General features: G+C 40.0%; 2 protein-coding genes across 3 annotated transcripts; both read right to left on the bottom strand.

Annotated features, from left to right (window-relative positions):
- Positions 1-6,694: 6,694 nt before the first annotated feature.
- Positions 6,695-12,494, bottom strand: LOC121191186 (heterogeneous nuclear ribonucleoprotein A/B-like). The gene is made up of 9 exons (XM_041052306.1): positions 12,383-12,494; positions 10,952-11,184; positions 10,574-10,742; positions 10,282-10,440; positions 9,494-9,625; positions 9,095-9,197; positions 8,793-8,939; positions 8,222-8,312; positions 6,695-7,722 (listed from the first exon to the last, which is right to left on the bottom strand). The coding sequence occupies exons 2-8, from the start codon at positions 11,158-11,160 to the stop codon at positions 8,242-8,244; spliced, it is 990 nt and encodes a 329-aa protein (XP_040908240.1). The 5' UTR covers positions 11,161-11,184; positions 12,383-12,494; the 3' UTR covers positions 6,695-7,722; positions 8,222-8,241.
- Positions 12,495-13,853: 1,359 nt separating this feature from the next.
- On the bottom strand, positions 13,854-19,742 carry btg4 (B-cell translocation gene 4). Of its 2 annotated transcripts, none has more exons than XM_041051657.1 (4): positions 19,663-19,742; positions 15,685-15,822; positions 14,952-15,285; positions 13,854-14,593 (listed from the first exon to the last, which is right to left on the bottom strand). In XM_041051657.1, exons 1-4 carry the CDS (start codon positions 19,737-19,739, stop codon positions 14,381-14,383), a joined length of 762 nt encoding a protein of 253 aa, XP_040907591.1. In that variant the 5' UTR covers positions 19,740-19,742; the 3' UTR covers positions 13,854-14,380. The 2 variants fall into 2 exon arrangements, with proteins under 2 accessions (XP_040907591.1, XP_040907590.1); XM_041051656.1 differs by lacking the exon at positions 19,663-19,742 and adding an exon at positions 16,029-16,640.
- Between the last annotated feature and the right edge of the window lie 365 nt (positions 19,743-20,107).

Below are 20,107 nucleotides of genomic sequence, written 5' to 3'. Positions count from 1 at the left end.
TACTATACTATGACGTTTTTTTATGACTTTCGGATTTCGAAAAAAATTTTGACTTTTTTGGTCCGATTTTGACGCCTTACTATACTATGACGTTTTTTATGACTTTTGGAGGTCGAAAAAAATTTTGACTTTTTTTGACCGATTTTCACGCCTTACTATACTATGACGTTTTTTATGACTTTTGGAGGTCGAAAAAATTTTTGACTTTTTTTGCCCGAAAAAAACGCCCTACTATACTATGACGTTTTTTATGACTTTTGGAGGTCGAAAAATTTTTTGACTTTTTTTGACCGATTTTGACGCCTTACTATATATACTATGACGTTTTTTATGACTTTTGGAGGTCGAAAAAATTTTTGACTTTTTTTGACCGATTTTGACGCCTTACTATACTATGACGTTTTTTATGACTTTTGGAGGTCGAAAAAATTTTTGACTTTTTTTGACCGAAAAAAAAAACGCCCTACTATACTATGACGTTTTTTATGACTTTTGAGGTCGAAAAAAACTTTGACTTTTTTTGCCCGAAAAAAACGCCATACTATACTATGACGTTTTTTATGACTTTTTGAGGTCGAAAAAAATTTTGACTTTTTTTGACCGATTTTCACGCCTTACTATACTATGACGTTTTTTATGACTTTTGGAGGTCGAAAAAATTTTTGACTTTTTTTGCCCGAAAAAAACGCCATACTATACTATGACGTTTTTTATGACTTTTTGAGGTCGAAAAAAATTTTGACTTTTTTTGACCGATTTTGACGCCTTACTATACTATGACGTTTTTTATGACTTTTGGAGGTCGAAAAAAATTTTGACTTTTTTTGACCGATTTTGACGCCTTACTATACTATGATGTTTTTTATGACTTTTGGAGGTCGAAAAAATTTTTGACTTTTTTTGCCCGAAAAAAACGCCATACTATACTATGACGTTTTTTATGACTTTTGGAGGTCGAAAAAAATTTTGACTTTTTTTGCCCGTAAAAAACGCCATACTATACTATGACGTTTTTTATGACTTTTGGAGGTCGAAAAAATTGTTGACTTTTTTTGCCCGAAAAAAACGCCATACTATACTATGACGTTTTTTATGACTTTTGGAGGTCGAAAAAAATTTTGACTTTTTTTGCCCGTAAAAAACGCCATACTATACTATGACGTTTTTTATGACTTTTGGAGGTCGAAAAAATTTTTGACTTTTTTTGCCCGAAAAAAACGGCATACTATACTATGACGTTTTTTATGACTTTTGGAGGTCGAAAAAATTTTTGACTTTTTTTGACCGATTTTGACGCCTTACTATACTATGACGTTTTTTATGACTTTTGGAGGTCGAAAAAATTTTTGACTTTTTTTGACCGAAAAAAAACGCCCTACTATACTATGACATTTTTTATGACTTTTGAGGTCGAAAAAAACTTTGACTTTTTTTGCCCGAAAAAAACGCCATACTATACTATGACGTTTTTTATGACTTTTTGAGGTCGAAAAAATTTTTGACTTTTTTTGACTGATTTTCACGCCTTACTATACTATGACGTTTTTTATGACTTTTGGAGGTCGAAAAAATTTTTGACTTTTTTTGCCCGAAAAAAACGCCCTACTATACTATGACGTTTTTTATGACTTTTGAGGTCGAAAAAAACTTTGACTTTTTTGGCCGAAAAAAACGCCATACTATACTATAACGTTTTTTATGACTTTTGGAGGTCGAAAAAAATTTTGACTTTTTTTGCCCGAAAAAAACGCCATACTATACTATGACGTTTTTTATGACTTTTGGAGGTCGAAAAAAATGTTGACTTTTTTTGCCCGAAAAAAACGCCATACTATACTATGACGTTTTTTTATGACTTTTGGAGGTCGAAAAAAATTTTGACTTTTTTTGCCCGAAAAAAACGCCATACTATACTATGACGTTTTTTATGACTTTTTGAGGTCGAAAAAAATTTTGACTTTTTTTGACCGATTTTGACGCCTTACTATACTATGACGTTTTTTATGACTTTTGGAGGTCGAAAAAAATTTTGACTTTTTTTGCCTGAACAAAACGCCATACTATACTATGACGTTTTTTATGACTTTTGGAGGTCGAAAAAAATTTTTTTACTTTTTTTGTCCGATTTTGAAGCCTTACTATACTATGACCTTTTTATCAGGGAAATTTGTGAGAAGTCCTTTTGTAACTGAAGGGATTAGTATTCCTCTCCTCTTTTATTTTTCTCCTGCCGCTTGGTCAGCTAATTTGACCCCCTGAACGTGCTCAACTCATACTCACCAAAATTTGTCCAAAATTTTCTCCCGACAAAAGTTCGTTTGACCCTGTCCATGCGGCCGAGTGCAGCCAAATGGCTCTGTAGCACCCTGTAGAGTGTGAAAATATATTAAGTAAGACAGACGGACTTGAAATTCAGTACACAGATGCATCACATTCATACGAGAAAAAAAGTCTCTTGTAGGAAAGTTCTACGATGTACAGGAAGTCTGCCATTTTGGAAAAATGCAGCCATTCTGCGTTTTCGCACCGCTTGTACTTTAACGAACTCGTTCTAGGATAATCGTCCGATCATGCTGAAAATTGCTCTGTTTGCTCTTAAGGCCTTCATGACTAAAAGTTGTCATGACAAGCTGTGTAGATTTAGGATTTTCTGTGGATCTTACATCATCAATCTATTAGCAGGGCACTGCAGGGAATTGAACCCCACCCTAGTGTACTAGGTGTACCATAACCAGTGCCTTTTGCTTTTTGAAGTGATGTAAAGGTAAAGCAAAACCTATATTTCAACAGCATTTCTTAAATATTGTGTTATCAACATATCTAGTTAGAATGAGATATGGCACTCGTGGAAATGCTGTTGTAATGTAGGAAAGAAAACCTTACTTTGAATAATGTATATGACATATATGTAGGTATTATTGCTATAGAATCAAAGCATGGATTTATGACATATAATCTATAATGTGTTATGTATTTTTGCATTATGTCTGTGGGTAAGTGGTGATGTACATGATTGTATAAGATTTGAAATAGTTCTTAATTGTTGAGAAAGTAGAGAAAGCAAAGGATTTGGACATGTAGAGAGCACACAAACATGTAGTACATGTAAAAATGTAGAAAATGCACCAGAGCTCTGGTTCAGAAAAACAGGTAAAAAAGACTACAACATATCTCTGTTCTGCATCACCAATAGAAACACAGGTAAAATAAGAATATAAGTAAAGGACAAATGGTAAAAATGGCAGCGCATATCTCGGTTGTGCATGACAACAAAACAATACAAAAACAATATAAACAATGTTTTCTTTACAATATATGTGTTTCTCGTCAAAATCTTGAATAACTACACCAGCCAAGGTTTTAACTTGACAACTCGTAAATTGTGATCAACCATAGAGATTTCATCAATGATTAAAATGTGGAGATCCATATATTTAGCGCGCAAAGAATTTAGCTTTTCTTCACTCAGTGGTGTGTACGGTAAGCGTACATCTTTGCCAATGCCAAATGTGCTGTGAATAGTTGATGCATTCACATTGTGTGCTGCAATTCCTGTTGGAGCAGTTAACAATACGCATGTTATCTGGATTATTTGATAGTGGTGACAATAATCTCATTGCCTCATATTGAATTGCTTCAATCAGGTGACTTTTCCCTGTGCCTGCACCACCTGTGATAAAAATATGTAGAGGATTTTTCCCAGAGATTTTATCTAAACACCACTGCCGAATATGATAAAACACTGACAGCTGTTTTTCATTCAGAGTCCAAATTAATGCCAAAACATTCTTTCAACAGAAAATGTTATTTCTTTTTTCCACATTGGAAACTCACTGATTGAGTATGGCTAAATCAGGAATTGTTTGTGATTCTTCTTCCAGTGTATGTTTATTACCTGCTTCTTCTTACCTTCTTTTTGTTGGATACATTCTAGACACTCTGGCTCCTGCTCAGGGCATAAGTTACACCATGCATCTTCAAATACAACATTATATTCAAGTATAATCTGGATGTTGTCAAGGTCTCTTTTTCAAACAACCTTCGATTGCATTGAACCACTGACAGGACAGAATGTGTAGTTCCATCAATAAATGTCACAGAGCCGTTTTTGTAAAACTGCTCAAATGTTTCAAACTGTGGTTGTTTCAGCTGTGAATCGTCACGATATGGTAAAAACTGCAAAAGACTTTGATAAAATATTTCTGGATTTTTGGTCTCAGAGCAATGTGCGTATCGCAGTATTGGAGGTTCAGTTCTTACTTGTTTAGTCACATATCTGCAGTCATTCTTTAATCTGTCCACGTGCTACTTTCTGATAAACATTCAAGAATTTGTTTATAACACTTCACAAAAAATACTTTTACTAAACTAAACATGGCAAAAACTGTCTCACATAACACAATATATGATTTTTTTGTACCTTGGCAACAAATGTGCTCTCAGGAACTCCACCAAGGTCAGATGGGACAACTTGGTTCATGGCTTCTAACAAGTCAGGACTGAACTTGATGGGATTCAAAGGGATGAAACACTCTTTCATCACCACACGCTTTGCAGGCATCTATGAAAAAAAAATAACATCATTGTATTTCACACAAACAACACACACAAACCGCATCAAATCTTAGGTCACACTACACAGTTTATTACCCTGCTGCCTCGTTTCACAAGTGCAAACTCCAGAGGTCCTGGAGCCTCTGTGGGTGGTTTGCTGGGTTGCCCTGTTGAGACAACCATGCGTGGAAACACTTTTGATGGTGATCTCTTTGGAGCCACAGCTGCTGGTTTGGGTGCTGCTGTCTCCAGTAGCTGAAAATGTGAACAAGAACCAAACCACATTATGTTATACAATCTTATACACACAATAATGCTGTTTTACTCACTTACCATATATACAGCAGCAAACATGGAATCCCATCTCTGCTCCACAAATGTAGACTGTTCATGGAGAAATGATCAGCAACGTGCCAGTACTTCACACCTAGATATTACATAACAAAAAAATGGAGTTAGACCTCCAAGAATGTAGTCCACAGTACAAACCATTAACACAATTTGACAGCTCATACAATAACACCCACCCATAGATGTTGCAACACGATGATACTCCTGTCATAGCAGTTCCTGCAGCTCCACAGCAACATTCAGTCGTGGGGGGGAAGTCTACAACACACACCTGTGAAAGACACTCCATTTTAGATGCTGTTGTCCTTAAATCTGTCACACATGCAACTTCCTTTTACTTTTTACTCTTTACTTATTTCAAAAATGTCTACCTAAACTCACCTTGTTGTTGTTTTATTCACACGTTGGCAGAATTCCCAAAACAAAAGGGGGTGTGGCCACAGACATCATTCATCAATCATAGGACACCACTGAACCAAACTAGTCCCACTCAACTAAAGTCCCACCTCCCTACATTTAATCATGAAATATGCATGGTTAAAATACAAATTATACAATGCTTGGAAAAACAATGTCTAACTTTTAACAACAGGCTCCATCAACCTGCTTCATCAACATCTCTCAAACTGAACACTGACTGCGTGAGTTATCCTCTGACAAACTTCATGATACTTTTTCTTAACGTGCAACTTTATTGTAACCACATTACCCATGTAGTCACATAACACAAATACCAGGATATATTTAACCAAGGACATCCTGGTATTCTTAACATATGTGGCTGAAAATAACACCATTGAAATGTTTACACAAACTCTAAACACTAAAGTAATTTACAAATAACACACTGTCCATTAAACCAAATTACATGTTTGCTCTGCACAGGTAATCAGGATGCCCTTCACACTCTTCTCTTCTGTTGCTGTATGCTGCTGTGCTTCTCTGGGGAGAGGAGCAGGAGAGAGGAGAGGACGACTCCTGCTGCTCGCAAGGGGTACGAGGGCCCGCCGATCACTGCTTGCAGCTTTAATTTAGTGTTGTTATCTATTTTCCAGAGATTGAGTGAATGACCCTCTGACATTTTGCCCACACCACCTTCAGGTGTGAATTTCCTCTTGTCCATCACTAAAATCCAAATCTATGAAACCACTGGCTGGATCCTATGCCTGATTTACCCATACGGTCAGAATTTCTAAAGCAAATGAATGTGTTGAAAACACATAGAATGCTGTTAACTTTGTACTTTGTACCCAGACAATACATCCAAATGTTTTTAGAGATGCAGTCACCCTATGCCTAATTTATTTCTACTTTTAAAAGATAATACATAGTTTAACTGGCATGTCTGCGGGGTGTTTTTAAATTATATGCGAACAAACAGACTCAGGGACAGCTTTTACAACTTGATTAGGGCAGTAGCCCTAATCAATGCAAACACATAACTTTACTTAATCTGACTGGCCACCTTTCCGAAAGCAGGTCATGTGCAATAAACAGTGTGCACTGTGTGCACTGTATATACTGTATATTTCTTATCCTGGATATATTTATTTTATTATTTTATTCTACTTTTTTATTTTTTCTGTGTACTGTGGTTTGTATGCCTTATCTTGATACCCGGGGGGAAAATTCATGTTCTGAACAGACATGTTTGGTCAAGTCCTCAGGGATTCAGACTTTCTTAGGTGGACTTAAAAGCTTCAAACTAAAACAAAAGCTACTATTTTCTATTCCTCAGGACTCACGTCATTATTGGCAGTAACATTAATCATTAGAAGTACACAAATCATTACAAACAAGAATGTTTATTACTAATAGATTGCCAGAGACACTAACTGAGGAGACTCCAGAGGTCTGAAGTCTGTCCAGAAAAGCGAAGTAGACATTAGACTTCAGGGTGGGTATTTCTAAAACCAAGGACATTTGACAAACACAAACTAAATCAAAATAGAAACTTAAACAATTTGTTTGTTTTTGAGAGGTATTTTGGGGTTTACAGTTAAGTGTGGAGGAGTCATTTCCCCCCATTGCATCCCACACATCTGCATACTTTCAGATGTTAATACCCTGGTAAATTCAGAAGGTCCTGGCCTTCAGTTTTGAGGAATTGTAACTTAAGTTTCACTCAGTACACTGAACTCCATTTAAAAAAAAAAAAGAAAAAAAAAAAAGGGGGGGGGGGGGGGGGGGGGGCAGTTTAAAAAAATAAATAAATCCAATGTGTCAACTGAGAGGTTGTAAAGAAAATTATTTAGTTGGGCTGACAACCTCAGAAGCTTAGCATCCTTCATTATTACAGATCATTGGATTGTGTGGCTACAAAACACCAAGAGCAATCAGTATTGACTTCTAAAGTATTGATTACTAAATCTAAACCTAAAAACTTCTTAATGTTCCACCCCACAACTTAGAAGCATCAGAACAAAAAAATTACTGAAAACTGTTTTTATTTGTCAAAAAAGCTCCTTTACAGCGCCAAGATTTTTAAACCTGTAAAGCCAGCAAACATGTAAAATACAACCCTTACAATACATTAGAATCAAAACGGTACCAAAAAGTACAGTAAAAATTACACTTCCGCCGATGGAAATGTGGAGGGAAAAAAAAAGAACACCAAAAGGGAAAAGTAAAACCTAAAAATTATAGAATTTAAAAAAAAAAAAAAAAAAAAAAAGAAAAAAAAAAACAGGGAAAAAAAAAAACATGGAAAAGTTACATTTTGGATGTTTTCTGTACAAATGGTCTTGTGTCATAAAAGAGGTCGAGTTAGGCCCAGTGTGTCCGTTCAGCAGTCGGTCTCAGTGGATCACTGGAGTCCTGAGGAATGACACACAAAAGCTGCTCACATCTTTTTAATTAAACACAAAACATTAAGCTACAGAGACATTTTTAGTCAAAAGTCTACAGTGTCTCATCAAGCAAACAGACAAAGCTAAACTAAATTTTGAGATAAGGAGTTAAGGAGCCAGCCTTGAACCACAACATCCATGAATCAAGTCCATGTGAGGACCTCTGTTGCACCTCTGTGTCTATTAGAAAGGCTTGGAAATGCCCAAAAGTATAACTGTGCAGCAAAACTGAATGTGCTACAGAAGAGTGACACAGAAATACAAGCCAAAAAAAGTGTCCATTTAAAAGGAAGGGAAAAAATGGCAAGTTATCTGCTACCAAACTTTTAAGCAGCAGTGGGACGCGGTTTACCAGCTCTGTCAGCCCTTAAACTGAATGATGGTTGTACGCAGAAGGGATTGTAGCACCTGTTCTTATGGCCACCTTTACAGTATGTAAAAGGAAGGTAATTATAGCCATATCATACCTTGCAATACCATGTGATCATCAGTATGGTTTGTAGCTGGTCTGGTGTGCCCCCCGTCTTGGGGTTTTTCCGTAGCTGGCATTGCCCTGGTCTGTGGAGCAGACAGAGAGAGAGAACAGATGAGTCAGAGACAGATTTCCAACTGCTCTATGTTCAAAGGAGTTGTTCTGGGAATTATTTCAGATAACCATGGCCTGTACTCAACATACATACACAAAACGGATACTGATTTTCACGTCCATGTTCCCAAAAATGTCAAGACTATACCTATAAACAATGTCTACAGATGCAGAAGGCTGAAGCCAATCCCTTTGGTTTCTTATTCATCATTCCATGCATATTAATGTTTACATGAATCCGTAAGATGGGAAGAAACGTGGGAACACAATTTGTTAAAAGAACTTCTATTGGATTAAAAAAAAAACAAAACAAAACATTACAGTCTACACTTTAAGTTTAGGTATCAGTAGAGAAAAATGTCAACTGGTGAATCTTAATCATAATGCGGAAGTTCACGTAACCCTGATGAGACAAGAACAGCATGCAACAGTGTGTGTGTGTGTGCGCTTACTGTAATCATATCCGGGACCATATCCATAGTAACCAGAAGAGTAGTCGTAGTTGCCATAGCCACCGTACCCACTGTAGCCATAGCCTTGGTTACCGTATCCCTGGTTCCAGTAGTTTCCATAGCCCTGGTTCCAGCCCTGGTTCTGACCTGAGACACAAAGTGCATAAAACCTGTAGTTTCAACAGCATTCCTGACCACTACAACCACAAAATCGGTTGTGTGGGGGGTTGTGTCAATAAACAAAGGTATGTGTATTCTTGAAAAACCAGGAGACAAAAAAGGTGCAGAATCCTCATCCTTACCTCCACGGCCCCTGCCACCCCGGCCTCCATAACCACCACCACGTCCTGCTCCATACTGTTGCTGCTGATACACCTCCTTCGGCTGGGCGATCTTCAGCTCACACTGTGGATGAGTCGCAAACATTCACTTTGAATCCTGACCTTACCCGACAAGCAGAGGTGGAAAATGCACTTAAATCCTTCATATGGCAGTACTGACTCCAAAACCGTAGGCCTACAAGATCACAGCTGGCTATTACAAGTTCATTTGTGGTGGAATAAAGTTAAAAATAACCCTGCATTCCTCACAGAGAGTAAGCACTCACAGGTTACACCAGCAACAGGGAAAGTGATGGCTAAGAACCAGCAGCCTTCCAGTTGCAGGGTGGTATCACGAATTGTATTTTTATGTGCACATACCCTGCCCCCCTGAATGTTGTGGTACTTCTTCTCCAGACACTTCTTGACGCTTGCTTCATCTTTGTATGTGATGAAGATGAAACCCCTCCTTTTCTTTGATTTGGGGTCGATGGGAAGCTCAATGGTTTCGATCTGGAAGGAGCAGAAGAGGGTGGAGGTACCCGTGTTAAATAGTTTGGTCAAAAACAACACATATTTATGCGCCTACACTTAGAAGATGCTTTTAACTGGTGACCTTACTAAGAAACCAAAGCCAGTCTGTTACCTGTAGTCTCTTGTTGAGTTACCACCAATGATTAAAAACACACAGCCCACATTTAAGTTTGACTTTTCCAAATTCTGGTTCATGTTACTATAACATGAGTTCTTTTCCCTGGGAAGCCTGTCCTCAGATGAGCTTACAAATTGGTTTCAATCAGCCACCTGCTCATCAGCCAGTAGCTCAATTAGGAAAAGTGCCTGTGCCCAGGTCAAGGATTGGGCTGACTAAACAGCAAGATTGTGGGGCAGTCACAGGATTAAAACTGACTAACCATCCTCCCCTCAGAATCCTGTGGTAGAGAAGTGTCTGTGCCTAAAGGTGAGTGCTTCAGCCAGTGGCTCTCAAATTACCTTCAGTTCAATTAGACTGCCATTTGATTCTGTAAAAAGGATCACTTTAATTAACCTAACTGCCACAACCCGGCGTTCTGTTAAAACATTTAACAACATAAGCCTGAACATACAGGGCCCCTGTGTTCTACCTGGAGGTCTAGTGTATCTTTGTGGCTCTGTGCAGCATAACTAACCTCTCCAAAGGCCCCGAAATATTCCCTGATGGTGTCTTCAGTCGCCTCAGGGTTCAAACCTCCGACAAAGATCTTCTTGACAGGCTCCTTCTTCATGGCCATCGCCCTCTTGGGGTCAATCTGACGTCCGTCCAGTCTGTGTTCCTTCTGCTCCAGAACCTGCAGAACAGCACACACACGGGTTGTTATTACCATGGAGCAATGATGAACCAAGAACATGAAAAGAAGTTCTCGCACCTTGCGTGACTTGATTTCATAAGAAACAGCGGTCAGTTAATCAGAGGGGACTCACCTTGTCCACGCTGGCGGAGTCTTTGAAAAGAACAAAGCCAAAGCCTCGGGACCGGCCGGTGTTGGAGTCCATCTTGATGGTGCAGTCCGACACCTCACCAAACTTACTGAAGTAATCCTTCAGGTCCTTTTTACTCGTGTCCCAGCTGAGGCCACCCACGAACATTTTACTGCAAACAGAGGAACACCGTACCGTTTATTTCTAGCTGATTTGTTCTTGTCCGTTGGTGTGATAATGTCCTAACAAGGTCACAGATCAATCTTCTGTTCACCACAAGTTAAACTGTAATTTATGTTTCATGACATTACGATATTAATGAACACCAAAGGTGCTCCTACATTAAATGTGACCGATCTAAGGGAAGCCAAAAACACTCACCCAGCGTCCTCCTCTCCTTTGCTGGCATCAATCTTTCCTCCATCTGTGCCATTATCTTGGCTATCATCTCCACCCATCAGCTCCTGCTCCTGATCCAGCTCCTGTTCTAGCTCCTGATCCAGCTCCTGCTCTGCTCCATTTTGGTCATCGTCCCCCTCGTTGCCATTCTGCTCCGACGTTTCCATGAGCAGATTCTCAGCGTCTGACATTGTGACGGTGGGCTCTTCAAGAGACTGCCACAATAAAAGACACTCTTAGTAATTCTTTATCTGAATAAACAGTAGCCAGTGCAGCAGCAAAAAACTTAAGGGTCACATGCTATATACAAAATACAAACAAAAACAGAATCAGAAAGAAAAAGATAATAAAGTGTAATAAGCAACTGCCTTGTGAGAAAACTGCTGGCAACAACTACATTACTAGATCTTTGATATTGATCCTGAAAAAAATGTATAGCTTGCATACCAATCCAATCTACTTTAGGATAAAATCTGAATCTTTTCAATTAAACTTTGTAACGTGTTTTGGGGCCTTGAGGCCTGACCAAGTCATGTAGCACTGCAACTAACAATTACTGTATTTACATTCTTAATTTATCCGCTAATAATGTTCAATTAAGCTATTAGCCGTTTAATGTTAAACAAAAACAAAAGGCGCAAGTTCTCTCGTGCCCGATTATTTTTCTGTTGATCCGATGTTGATTAATCAACTACCTGATCCAGCTCTAAAACCCTGCATAATGGCATTGTAACAAACACAACAACTCAAATGCCATCATTTAAACTGTTATTTACGCCTATTGATCACTCTGAAGTCACAACTTAAAGCGCAGCGCCGTCAAAGAGAATGAAAAGCTATAGTTTCACTTTGAATGCTAACAAACAGTTACTAACGTCAATTTGTTTAATTTTTTATTTCAACCACATCCTCCGCATATTCATAACCATACACCCGGTTTAACGCAATAGGTAAACACTGCTGAATGTTTACTTGTTCACGGAGACAAAAGGCAGCAATAAACCGGCGTGAATCTCCATGTTAAGGTTTCAAGCGGACCGCGCTTTGCTCCGTTACCGCTCGGGATCTAGTGCAGGCCCGGCTAGTAGCTAGGCAGCCAGACCTGAATAAAAATTACAGTAAAACAGAAGCAAATGTCGTAAGGAAAAGCCTATTTAACCACTGAAAAAGCACATGTGCTTCGCTTTTAATACAGTCGGCAGGGGAGCTTTTCATTCAGTGTAATAACCGCGTTAAACTACATTAGCACAACTGCGGCTAACAGACAGTTAGCCAGATTTACTGCTAACAAGAGGACACCGCAGAGATAAAAGTAGGCCGATGGGAAACACTGCACTGAAACGAGTTACTATGCTAACCTGATCTTCTTCGCCTATATTTTACTGCGCAAATGCAAACAAAAAACGTGCTTACTTTAAGACAAAATACCAGAGACGCCGACTCGTTACTCAAAATGGACACTCTCCAAATTCGCCGCTAACTCGTGGCAACATATATACGACCGGATGTGACCAACGGAGCTGCCAGATCTCGCGAGAGAAACGAGCAACCAGGTCTAGGGAAACAAGCCATGAATAAACGACAATAAAGGCGACTTCACCGACCATACTTTATGTGTTGCATTTCATAAGCAAAAAGTACTGCAACGTGTATTTTTACGTTGTTCTTTTATTTTACTTATTTTTTTAAATATTCATCTTTGGGCTGCAAAAGTTTGTTGCTGTAAATGATGAGGCATGAAAAAAGAAGTCTGGCATGCATTTGTATTTGTTGTTTTTAACAATGCATCAAAACAACCGAGGAAAAACCCTTGAATGTGTGGCTCGTATCTAAATACATCATAACAGATAACAGGTATTCAGTTTTGGTAAAGAAATACTAAACTGCTTATTTATAATTTTGTTAGCCTAAACAGTAGATGTCCATGTTAATATGCAGAGTTTAAAAAGGCCTTGGCCTACAGATTAAAGGAATGGTTTACCCAAAAATGCTTGCTCCTGCATTGTGGACACCAGTTCACTTCAACTCCAACCCCAGTTTGTTCTTCTCATGTTATCATCATTTGAGTTACAGAGCTGATCATCTGTTTCTGAAAGTTTAAAAAACAGGTCAGGTTAAATCTGAAAAAGAAAATATATTCAGTACACTGCACAATAAAAAATATTTTTATTGATAAAAAGGGATAAATATAGGTAAAATACATGAGAGTGTTGTGGTCACATGAAACACAGCAAAACTGGCAAATCCTGGGGCTAAGGGTGAGTGTTTTGCTGCCACTAACTGCTTCGCCTTGGCAACATCAACTATACCTGCCAGCCAGGGGCAAGTTGAGGCAGGACCTGAGATGGGCACACAGGCACGCACGCACGCACGCACACACACACACGGTAAAGTGTAGCTGTGGATACTGTTGTGTTTCTCCAGCAGTGGTCACTTGTGAACAGAGTGGTGAGAACTGCAGCGACCACAGGTAAGAGCACAGTTGCATTTTTAGATTTTCTATAACGTTTCTCTTCACTCCAGCATGAAGATGGTCAGCTGGGTCCAACCGTCCTGACCAGACGCTCCAGTCTCTCAGTGTAATTTAAAGTTGAAGCCATCGCGCAAAAACAAGCAACGTTAAATCTGTATTTTTCACACTTTCATCGCTCAGTATTTACTGTACTTTAATTGGTTCTTAATGGTGACTGTGATTGGGGTTGCTGTGCAGGCAGTGTTGTTAGCTGATTGTTCCTACACACCAATCACTAACTACACTACCAGTACAACCACCACCACACACACAGCTGCTTAGGAAAAGGAGTTAAATCACTCATTTTATTTAACCAAGAAAGTTCCTCACTGAAATGAAAAGATCTGTTCTATATAAGAGTCCTGGTCAGGATAGCAGCAATATTATGTGGCTACAATTATTTGTAATGATTTTATCCTACGTCATTGTTCTGCAGGATTAAAGTTGTTTGTTGATTGTAAAGCTCTGTTTTGCTTTTGGCTTGAAGAAATTCATGATCAGTTAATTCAAATTTAGTCAGGAGTATCCTGATTTCAAAAGATGGGCCAAAACATGAAATGGAGAAAACACTGTACAATAACCAGAGCTGACACAGACGCATTTATTTCTTTTCAATGACAGTTCAATGTTACTTTATTCACACTTACTTTAATTTTAGTTTAAAAACATTTAGAAGGGAGGGTTTAGTTAAAATACTTGATTTCAAAGTTTAAAAATTTGCTTAAACAGCATTACATTATTACTTTAAATCATGTATGAATAATAAACTCTTATCCTTTAAAGATATTTAAACTGTCCTGACACTTTTTTTCCCTGCACACGGTGCTTTGATCCAGCATCACAGCTCCTGTCCTGAGCAGCAACCCAATTCTGGTTCTAGGTTGAAGGCACGGCTTTCTCTAGGATCGGGATTTGCTGACCCAGTGGTACTTGTCAACACGAGGCCCAGTGAAGGTAAATGTGGCTCGATAGGACTTGAACCCCTTCTGGCCAGAGAACTGGGAGGTTGGACCTCCAGCTGGAGGAGCGTGAGGTGGGAATGAATCCCCAGCAAAGGCCTTCCGCTTCTCCCTCAGCCAGGTCTGAGGGGCACCGGGAGAAAACTCACTGAACTGAGGACGAGAGGAGCAGAGGGTTAGAGGACAGTATTGTACCTTACAATTTACATATTAATGAGCGTTGTCACTTTAAATAAACCAATAAATAAAGAAAACAGATAAGACAGTTTTACCAGGTAATCTGTCTGTCAGTTCTCATCTATATCACTATTATAGAGACCTAAAACATAAGATTGATTCCCAGATGCACAACCGTATCACCAGGCAACAACATTGATGCCTGATTTGCTAGACTCCAGGTAATGTCCAGTTTTATTTTTTTTTTCTCTGTACAGTTTCTGTGCATGGTAACTATCGTATGATTAAGGTTTCCAAAAGACTGTGGCATTATTCCCTTAAGTGTTCAACCTACCCGGTAGACGCTGTTGGGGTTGCTGACAGTTGGGATGGTTTTGGGTTCAGGGATGGTGGGTGGATTTGGAGTAGGACAGAGAGCTGATAGGCCGCCATTGCTGCTGCTGCTGCTGCTGCTGCTGCTACTACTACTACTGCTGCTGCTGCTGCTGCTACTGCTGCTGCTCATGCAGTTGTCTCCGCCCCCATCCTCCTCATCTGAAGAGCTTCCCGATTGGACGTCAAGGCTTGCCCGCTCCACAGCATCATGGATTCGGCGGGAAAATTCTCCATCTCCACGCCGGCAACTGTCCACCACGGAGACGCAGAATGGAGTGCTATGTTCACCGTACCTGCAAGGAGTGGGAAAGACAAAAAAAAAATTCAACAAAAACAATTTGTTGCAGAAATAAATAAAACATTTCCTTCCCTAACTACAAACACATTCTTTTTTTGATTTAACATTTATTTTACAAGTCTGTTTTAGAGAAGTTGAAGGAGTAAGATAATAGAGCACAGTGTTAGTGTAAGGGCAAAGATTAGCTGATGCTTAATGAAAAAACATGAAGCTCACATTGACTTTTGAAGCTATGCATGATATGAAATTTGAAACAAGCAGGTCTGTCCAAGACAAAGTTTACACTCAATCTGAGGGATATTAACTAAATTTTTTTCCGTCATAGAACCAAAGAAGAGCTTCAGTTTTCAGGTTCACATTCATAACCATCAGCCGCAGAGTGAAGTGGCCTGACCTGCAGGACACCTCTCCAGGGTCAACCCACACCGTCAGCTCCTGGGGAAGGCCCAGATCCTCGTACCGCACAACACTGCGCTCACAGGCCTGCTGCAGCACCGGGTCCTGCAGCTGTACACGGTTCATACGCAGACACCTGAAACACACAGAGCATGAAACAACTCTGCCTGAGCAACTTTAGATCAGAAGACTTCTTCTACCTTCACCACCTGCAAATGTGCAATGTCTCCTTTAATTTCAACTCAGCTTTCTCTCTTGCCTCTAGTATTGTTGTGGTTTTGGTTTCATTTGTCCAGATTTAACTAAAACTAAAACTTCCTATCTTCTAAAATGTTTACTGACCTGTAAGCCTGTCCCTTGGTGGGTGCTTTCGGGTGCCAGTGGTTCTTGTAGTTCTCAAACAGAACAGAGGTGAGGGCAGCAGCGAACCGCTCCCTACTGTCATTATCCAGACAGCCATATCTCTTCACCAGCCGAGCCACAAAGAACACAGCAGCAGCAATCTCTTCCTTCATGGCTACACACACACACACATACACACTCTCTCTCTCTCTCTAACCTCTAGTTAAATAAACCCAATCAGGCTTAGCGAATTCAAATCTGTACTGTTAAAAACCTCCTCAAACAGTAAAACGTGTAGGTTGATCCTACTGTTACAGAAAAGCAAAAGATAACAAATAAAACTAGAAAGACAAACTGGAAGCCAGAAAACTCAAGCAAACATATTTGCTGCTGGAGCTCAAGAGAGAACTCAGCTTTGATTTCTGATGCTGCTACATCAATAAATAACAAAGCCTGGACATCTACAACTATATAAAACTGTATGAAGCAGCAGCTTGTTCAGGAGCGGAAACCTCAGTACATCAGATAATAAAAGAGTCACTCCCTCCTTAGTTTCTCATGTGGTTTTTACTGAAACCACAGGTCAGCTGTGTGACAAGCTGGCACACCTGAAGCTGGTTGACTTAATGACTCTCTCTCTCTATTTGTGTGTGTGTGTGTGCTTGGCTTCAGCATTTTGGTTTTGAAATGTCCCACATGTGAAGAAATTAGGGACCATGTCATATGGTCTACAGACACCAAATTACTCTCTAAAGTCCCAGCAGGGGAAACATTAGAGGGTCACTTTGCCCACATCACTGCAAAAACAAAAGGTTAAAGAGTTAACTGTTAAAGTTCACACGTTTCACAGTTATATGCCCATGTAGAAGTAATTTAACTCTGGTTTGAGTGAAATCAGTTTGATTTAATTTTGCCAACAAATAGCCTTTTGTTTTCTGTTCTTCTTGGCTTCTTGTGAGATTGAGAGTGAGACATTTATAAAGGAAGATGATTTGGAATATTTTAAATAAACTATACTGGAATATGTTAAGCAGATCTCCAAACCTTATTACCTCTGAATTCTGCCTTGTTAGCAGGGGTATTGTGGGTAGTCCTAGGTAAAATGCATAGATAAATTTCTCTCTCCAAAATAACTTTGCACACGCCATGTAGGCTGCACACTGATAGGACTTTCAGTCTCCTCTCCCGGAAGCGTATTTGGGGTGCTGTGTGTTTAGACTTAACAAAAAGTTCATTAAATGAGCTAAATTCATGTTTTCCGGTCGTGTCTGAGCGCACTGGGATCCGGCACTGGGCACTCTCTGCGCACCCCACACATCCCGGGGACACCGCCTTGTGAAGACCGAAGACTCGTATGTCCACAAAGTGTCAGTTGCATAGAAACAAGGTGGGAGAGGAAAAACAAAGCTAAGGAGTTTACTTTTTTTTAAATTCACACTTTAACACAGAGTCGCTACGGTTACATCCAGATCTACGCGGATACAAAGAATTCAGTCAATTCAGTCACTCTTCACTCGCTGCGCCCCACGTCATTGCTTGGCAACCGAAAAAACAAAACAAACAAACAAACTATGGCGTCACTTTCTTAGAAGCGATCAAAGCCAATCTGGTTGTGGCCGTGACGCCATTATGACGTCATAGATGTCAAGGCTATAAGTGCAGGACTTCCACAGGGTGATCGTTGTACCTGAACAACAGTGACAGGAGGGCAGATTCGATGCGAACTGATTCTGCATTGTAAAAGACAAAGTGAGAAACATCTTGACAGAAGGCCAGAGGGCCAGTCACCATGGATACAGTTAAGTCTGAAGTTTGGGCTCAGGTGACATTTCCGCATCTTAAACCAAGGATGATATGGATCGAGTCATACATCAGGATATTAACTACACATCACAGCTCAGTGATAGAATCTGGCAATCACACTTTTCGGAGTCGGCATTTAATGTTTCAGTTATGTGAGGACCTTGCTAATATGACATCGGCACAAATCTTGGACTCTATTAAACTTATTGTCTCAGAATGGCACAGTAAAGTCCAGTCGATATATTCGCATGTGTCCCCTGAGCATTGTTTCTTTGGTATAGATGAAAATTATCTCCTGACAGACCTCAGAAACATCATTCCAGTCTGTTTCACTTACTCGTCAAACGCCTCAAAGATAATTCCTTGCAAGAGCTTAGACATGTTTTGCCGATTGGTTGCAAGAGAGGTGGCGGAGAGAGTCAACTATCGCATAGCTGTGAGACTTAACTCCAACCGTTCAAATTTGAGTTTAAGGACTTACGACTGTAACTGTATCAATTTTAATACTGTTCAGTGCATGGTTGAACTAGTTTCCAGTTCACTACAATGCTTTCACCAAGGGAAATGCCAGTGCTTGCTCGAGCTCACGATCCCTGAGCTCACCAGCAGCTATAACCAACGCATTGAGCCCAAAGGACAAAACAAACAGCGGCAGGTCATAGAGAAGGGTCTGTGTAACGTTACATATATTACTTTGCACAAAGAAGTAATGGCTATACTGACAGAGATCACTGATTTAAGTCGTCTTTATTTCGCGGATGGAAATCAAGTGCAGCACGAAGACGACCGGGATCTCTGGGCACCCGACCCGACCTCCGGTGACGATTCCTCAGACTACAGGAGTACAGATGTTGAGTACTACGACCAGGAGTTACCTTCCGAGAGCAACAACTACACATGCGACCCGCGTGACAGCGACGTCAGAGACGTTTCTTCTGACAACTGTAGGTCAGCAGCAGCGCCAGAAGATGATCCAAAGCACAGCCTGGTTTTCACGGTGTTTACAGGGTTGCTATTGTGTGCCACAGAGAAGGCCACGCCTGCGACACTGCGGCAAGTAGATTTAAACATCATCGTCACCAATCTGACACGTAAGGCACTGCAAGAGATTGAGCTCGCCGACAGTGTTGTGAGGTCAGACCAGCGAACACTCAAGAGGATCTACAAGGCTCTTTTCCAAGACCTGTGTCGGACGCTTGGCTCTGCAGATGTGCTTCTCAAAGCCGTGACATCAGAGTACTGTCCGGCTGACAAACTCATTATCCAGGCCTTGAAGAATCAACTGACTCCAAAGAAGAAGAACGCCATCGCTAGGTTTTTCTCATCTGTGGGCAAAGTTATTATGAAGCCATTCAGGTGTAAGTCCAGGTTCTAACTAATTAACCCACCCCCAAACAATACCCCCCACCCCCAGCCAATACCCCCCACCCCGCCAATACTCCCCCGTACATGTACAGGCTCACATTGCCTTACAGCCAAGCGAGGGTCTGATCCCCTGCCTTCACTCTCTGTGAGGACGTTGCACGTTTCCCCCGTGTTGATGTGGGTTTTCTCTGGGTGCTCCAGTTTCTCCCACAATCCCATAATATAAATAAAAACATCGTCTTGATTTAATCTGCCAATTATTTCCTCAAGTATTTGACTTTCTCAATGAATGTCTTTTTTAATTATATGTAAGTAAATAGTCAAAAATACGTTTACAAAAAATACAGTTTTAAACGACTTTTCTTGACACATTTGATGTTTTCCTTTTTTGGGGGATTATTTTTAATTGTTAGACCTGAAATAATTAGTCAATTGACAAAAAATGAAAATGTTTTCACACTGTCACCTCAGCTGACGCACTCTCGCTACGCTGATGGACTGCTCCTCCTCTGAGTTTGGTCTGTAGCCATTCAGCTGTGACATACATGTAGACTCAAGGGGAACACGTCTTCAGAAGTCTTTGTTCATCTGCAAGATAAGACTTTATTGGTTACCTGGACATACAGGAGGGACACAAAATAAAAGAGACACTGTCCAATATGATGAACCTGAGTAGTCCTACTTGGTGGTCGAATTTTGTTGTTGAATTTCAACTCAACTCAAACTAATTTTTGTGGCTGCAGTTTGTGAGAGACATTTAAACCACGGCGTAGAAGAGATATAAATTTAAACTAAAAGCTAAGACAAACATTTAGATGTTCCAGCTTCTAGAATGTGAGAAACCATAATGGATATGAAAAGATGATTGCAGCTCTATTATTTATTTTTCACACCGTCCCTGCGTCACGTAG

This window comes from Toxotes jaculatrix, chromosome 12 (genome assembly GCF_017976425.1).
Source record: "Toxotes jaculatrix isolate fToxJac2 chromosome 12, fToxJac2.pri, whole genome shotgun sequence".
Lineage (NCBI taxonomy): Eukaryota > Metazoa > Chordata > Actinopteri > Toxotidae > Toxotes > Toxotes jaculatrix.
Note: the sequence above shows the minus strand (reverse complement) of the source record. Positions and strands in the feature narration are given on the sequence as shown.

Bases quoted from the DNA above. Each gene is read 5' to 3' on its own strand.
- btg4 (XM_041051656.1), bottom strand. From the start codon at position 16,201: ATGAAGGAAGAGATTGCTGCTGCTGTGTTCTTTGTGGCTCGGCTGGTG. The intron at 15,823-16,028 runs GTCAGTAAACAT...TGTGTGTTTCAG, and splicing joins ACCAAGGGACAGGCTTACAG to GTGTCTGCGTATGAACCGTG. The intron at 15,286-15,684 runs GTCAGGCCACTT...CACTCCTTGCAG, and splicing joins CCTGGAGAGGTGTCCTGCAG to GTACGGTGAACATAGCACTC.
- LOC121191186 (XM_041052306.1), bottom strand. From the start codon at position 11,160: ATGTCAGACGCTGAGAATCTGCTCATGGAAACGTCGGAGCAGAATGGC. The intron at 10,743-10,951 runs GTGAGTGTTTTT...CTCTGTTTGCAG, and splicing joins AAAGGAGAGGAGGACGCTGG to TAAAATGTTCGTGGGTGGCC. The intron at 10,441-10,573 runs GTGAGTCCCCTC...GCTGTTCTGCAG, and splicing joins ACTCCGCCAGCGTGGACAAG to GTTCTGGAGCAGAAGGAACA.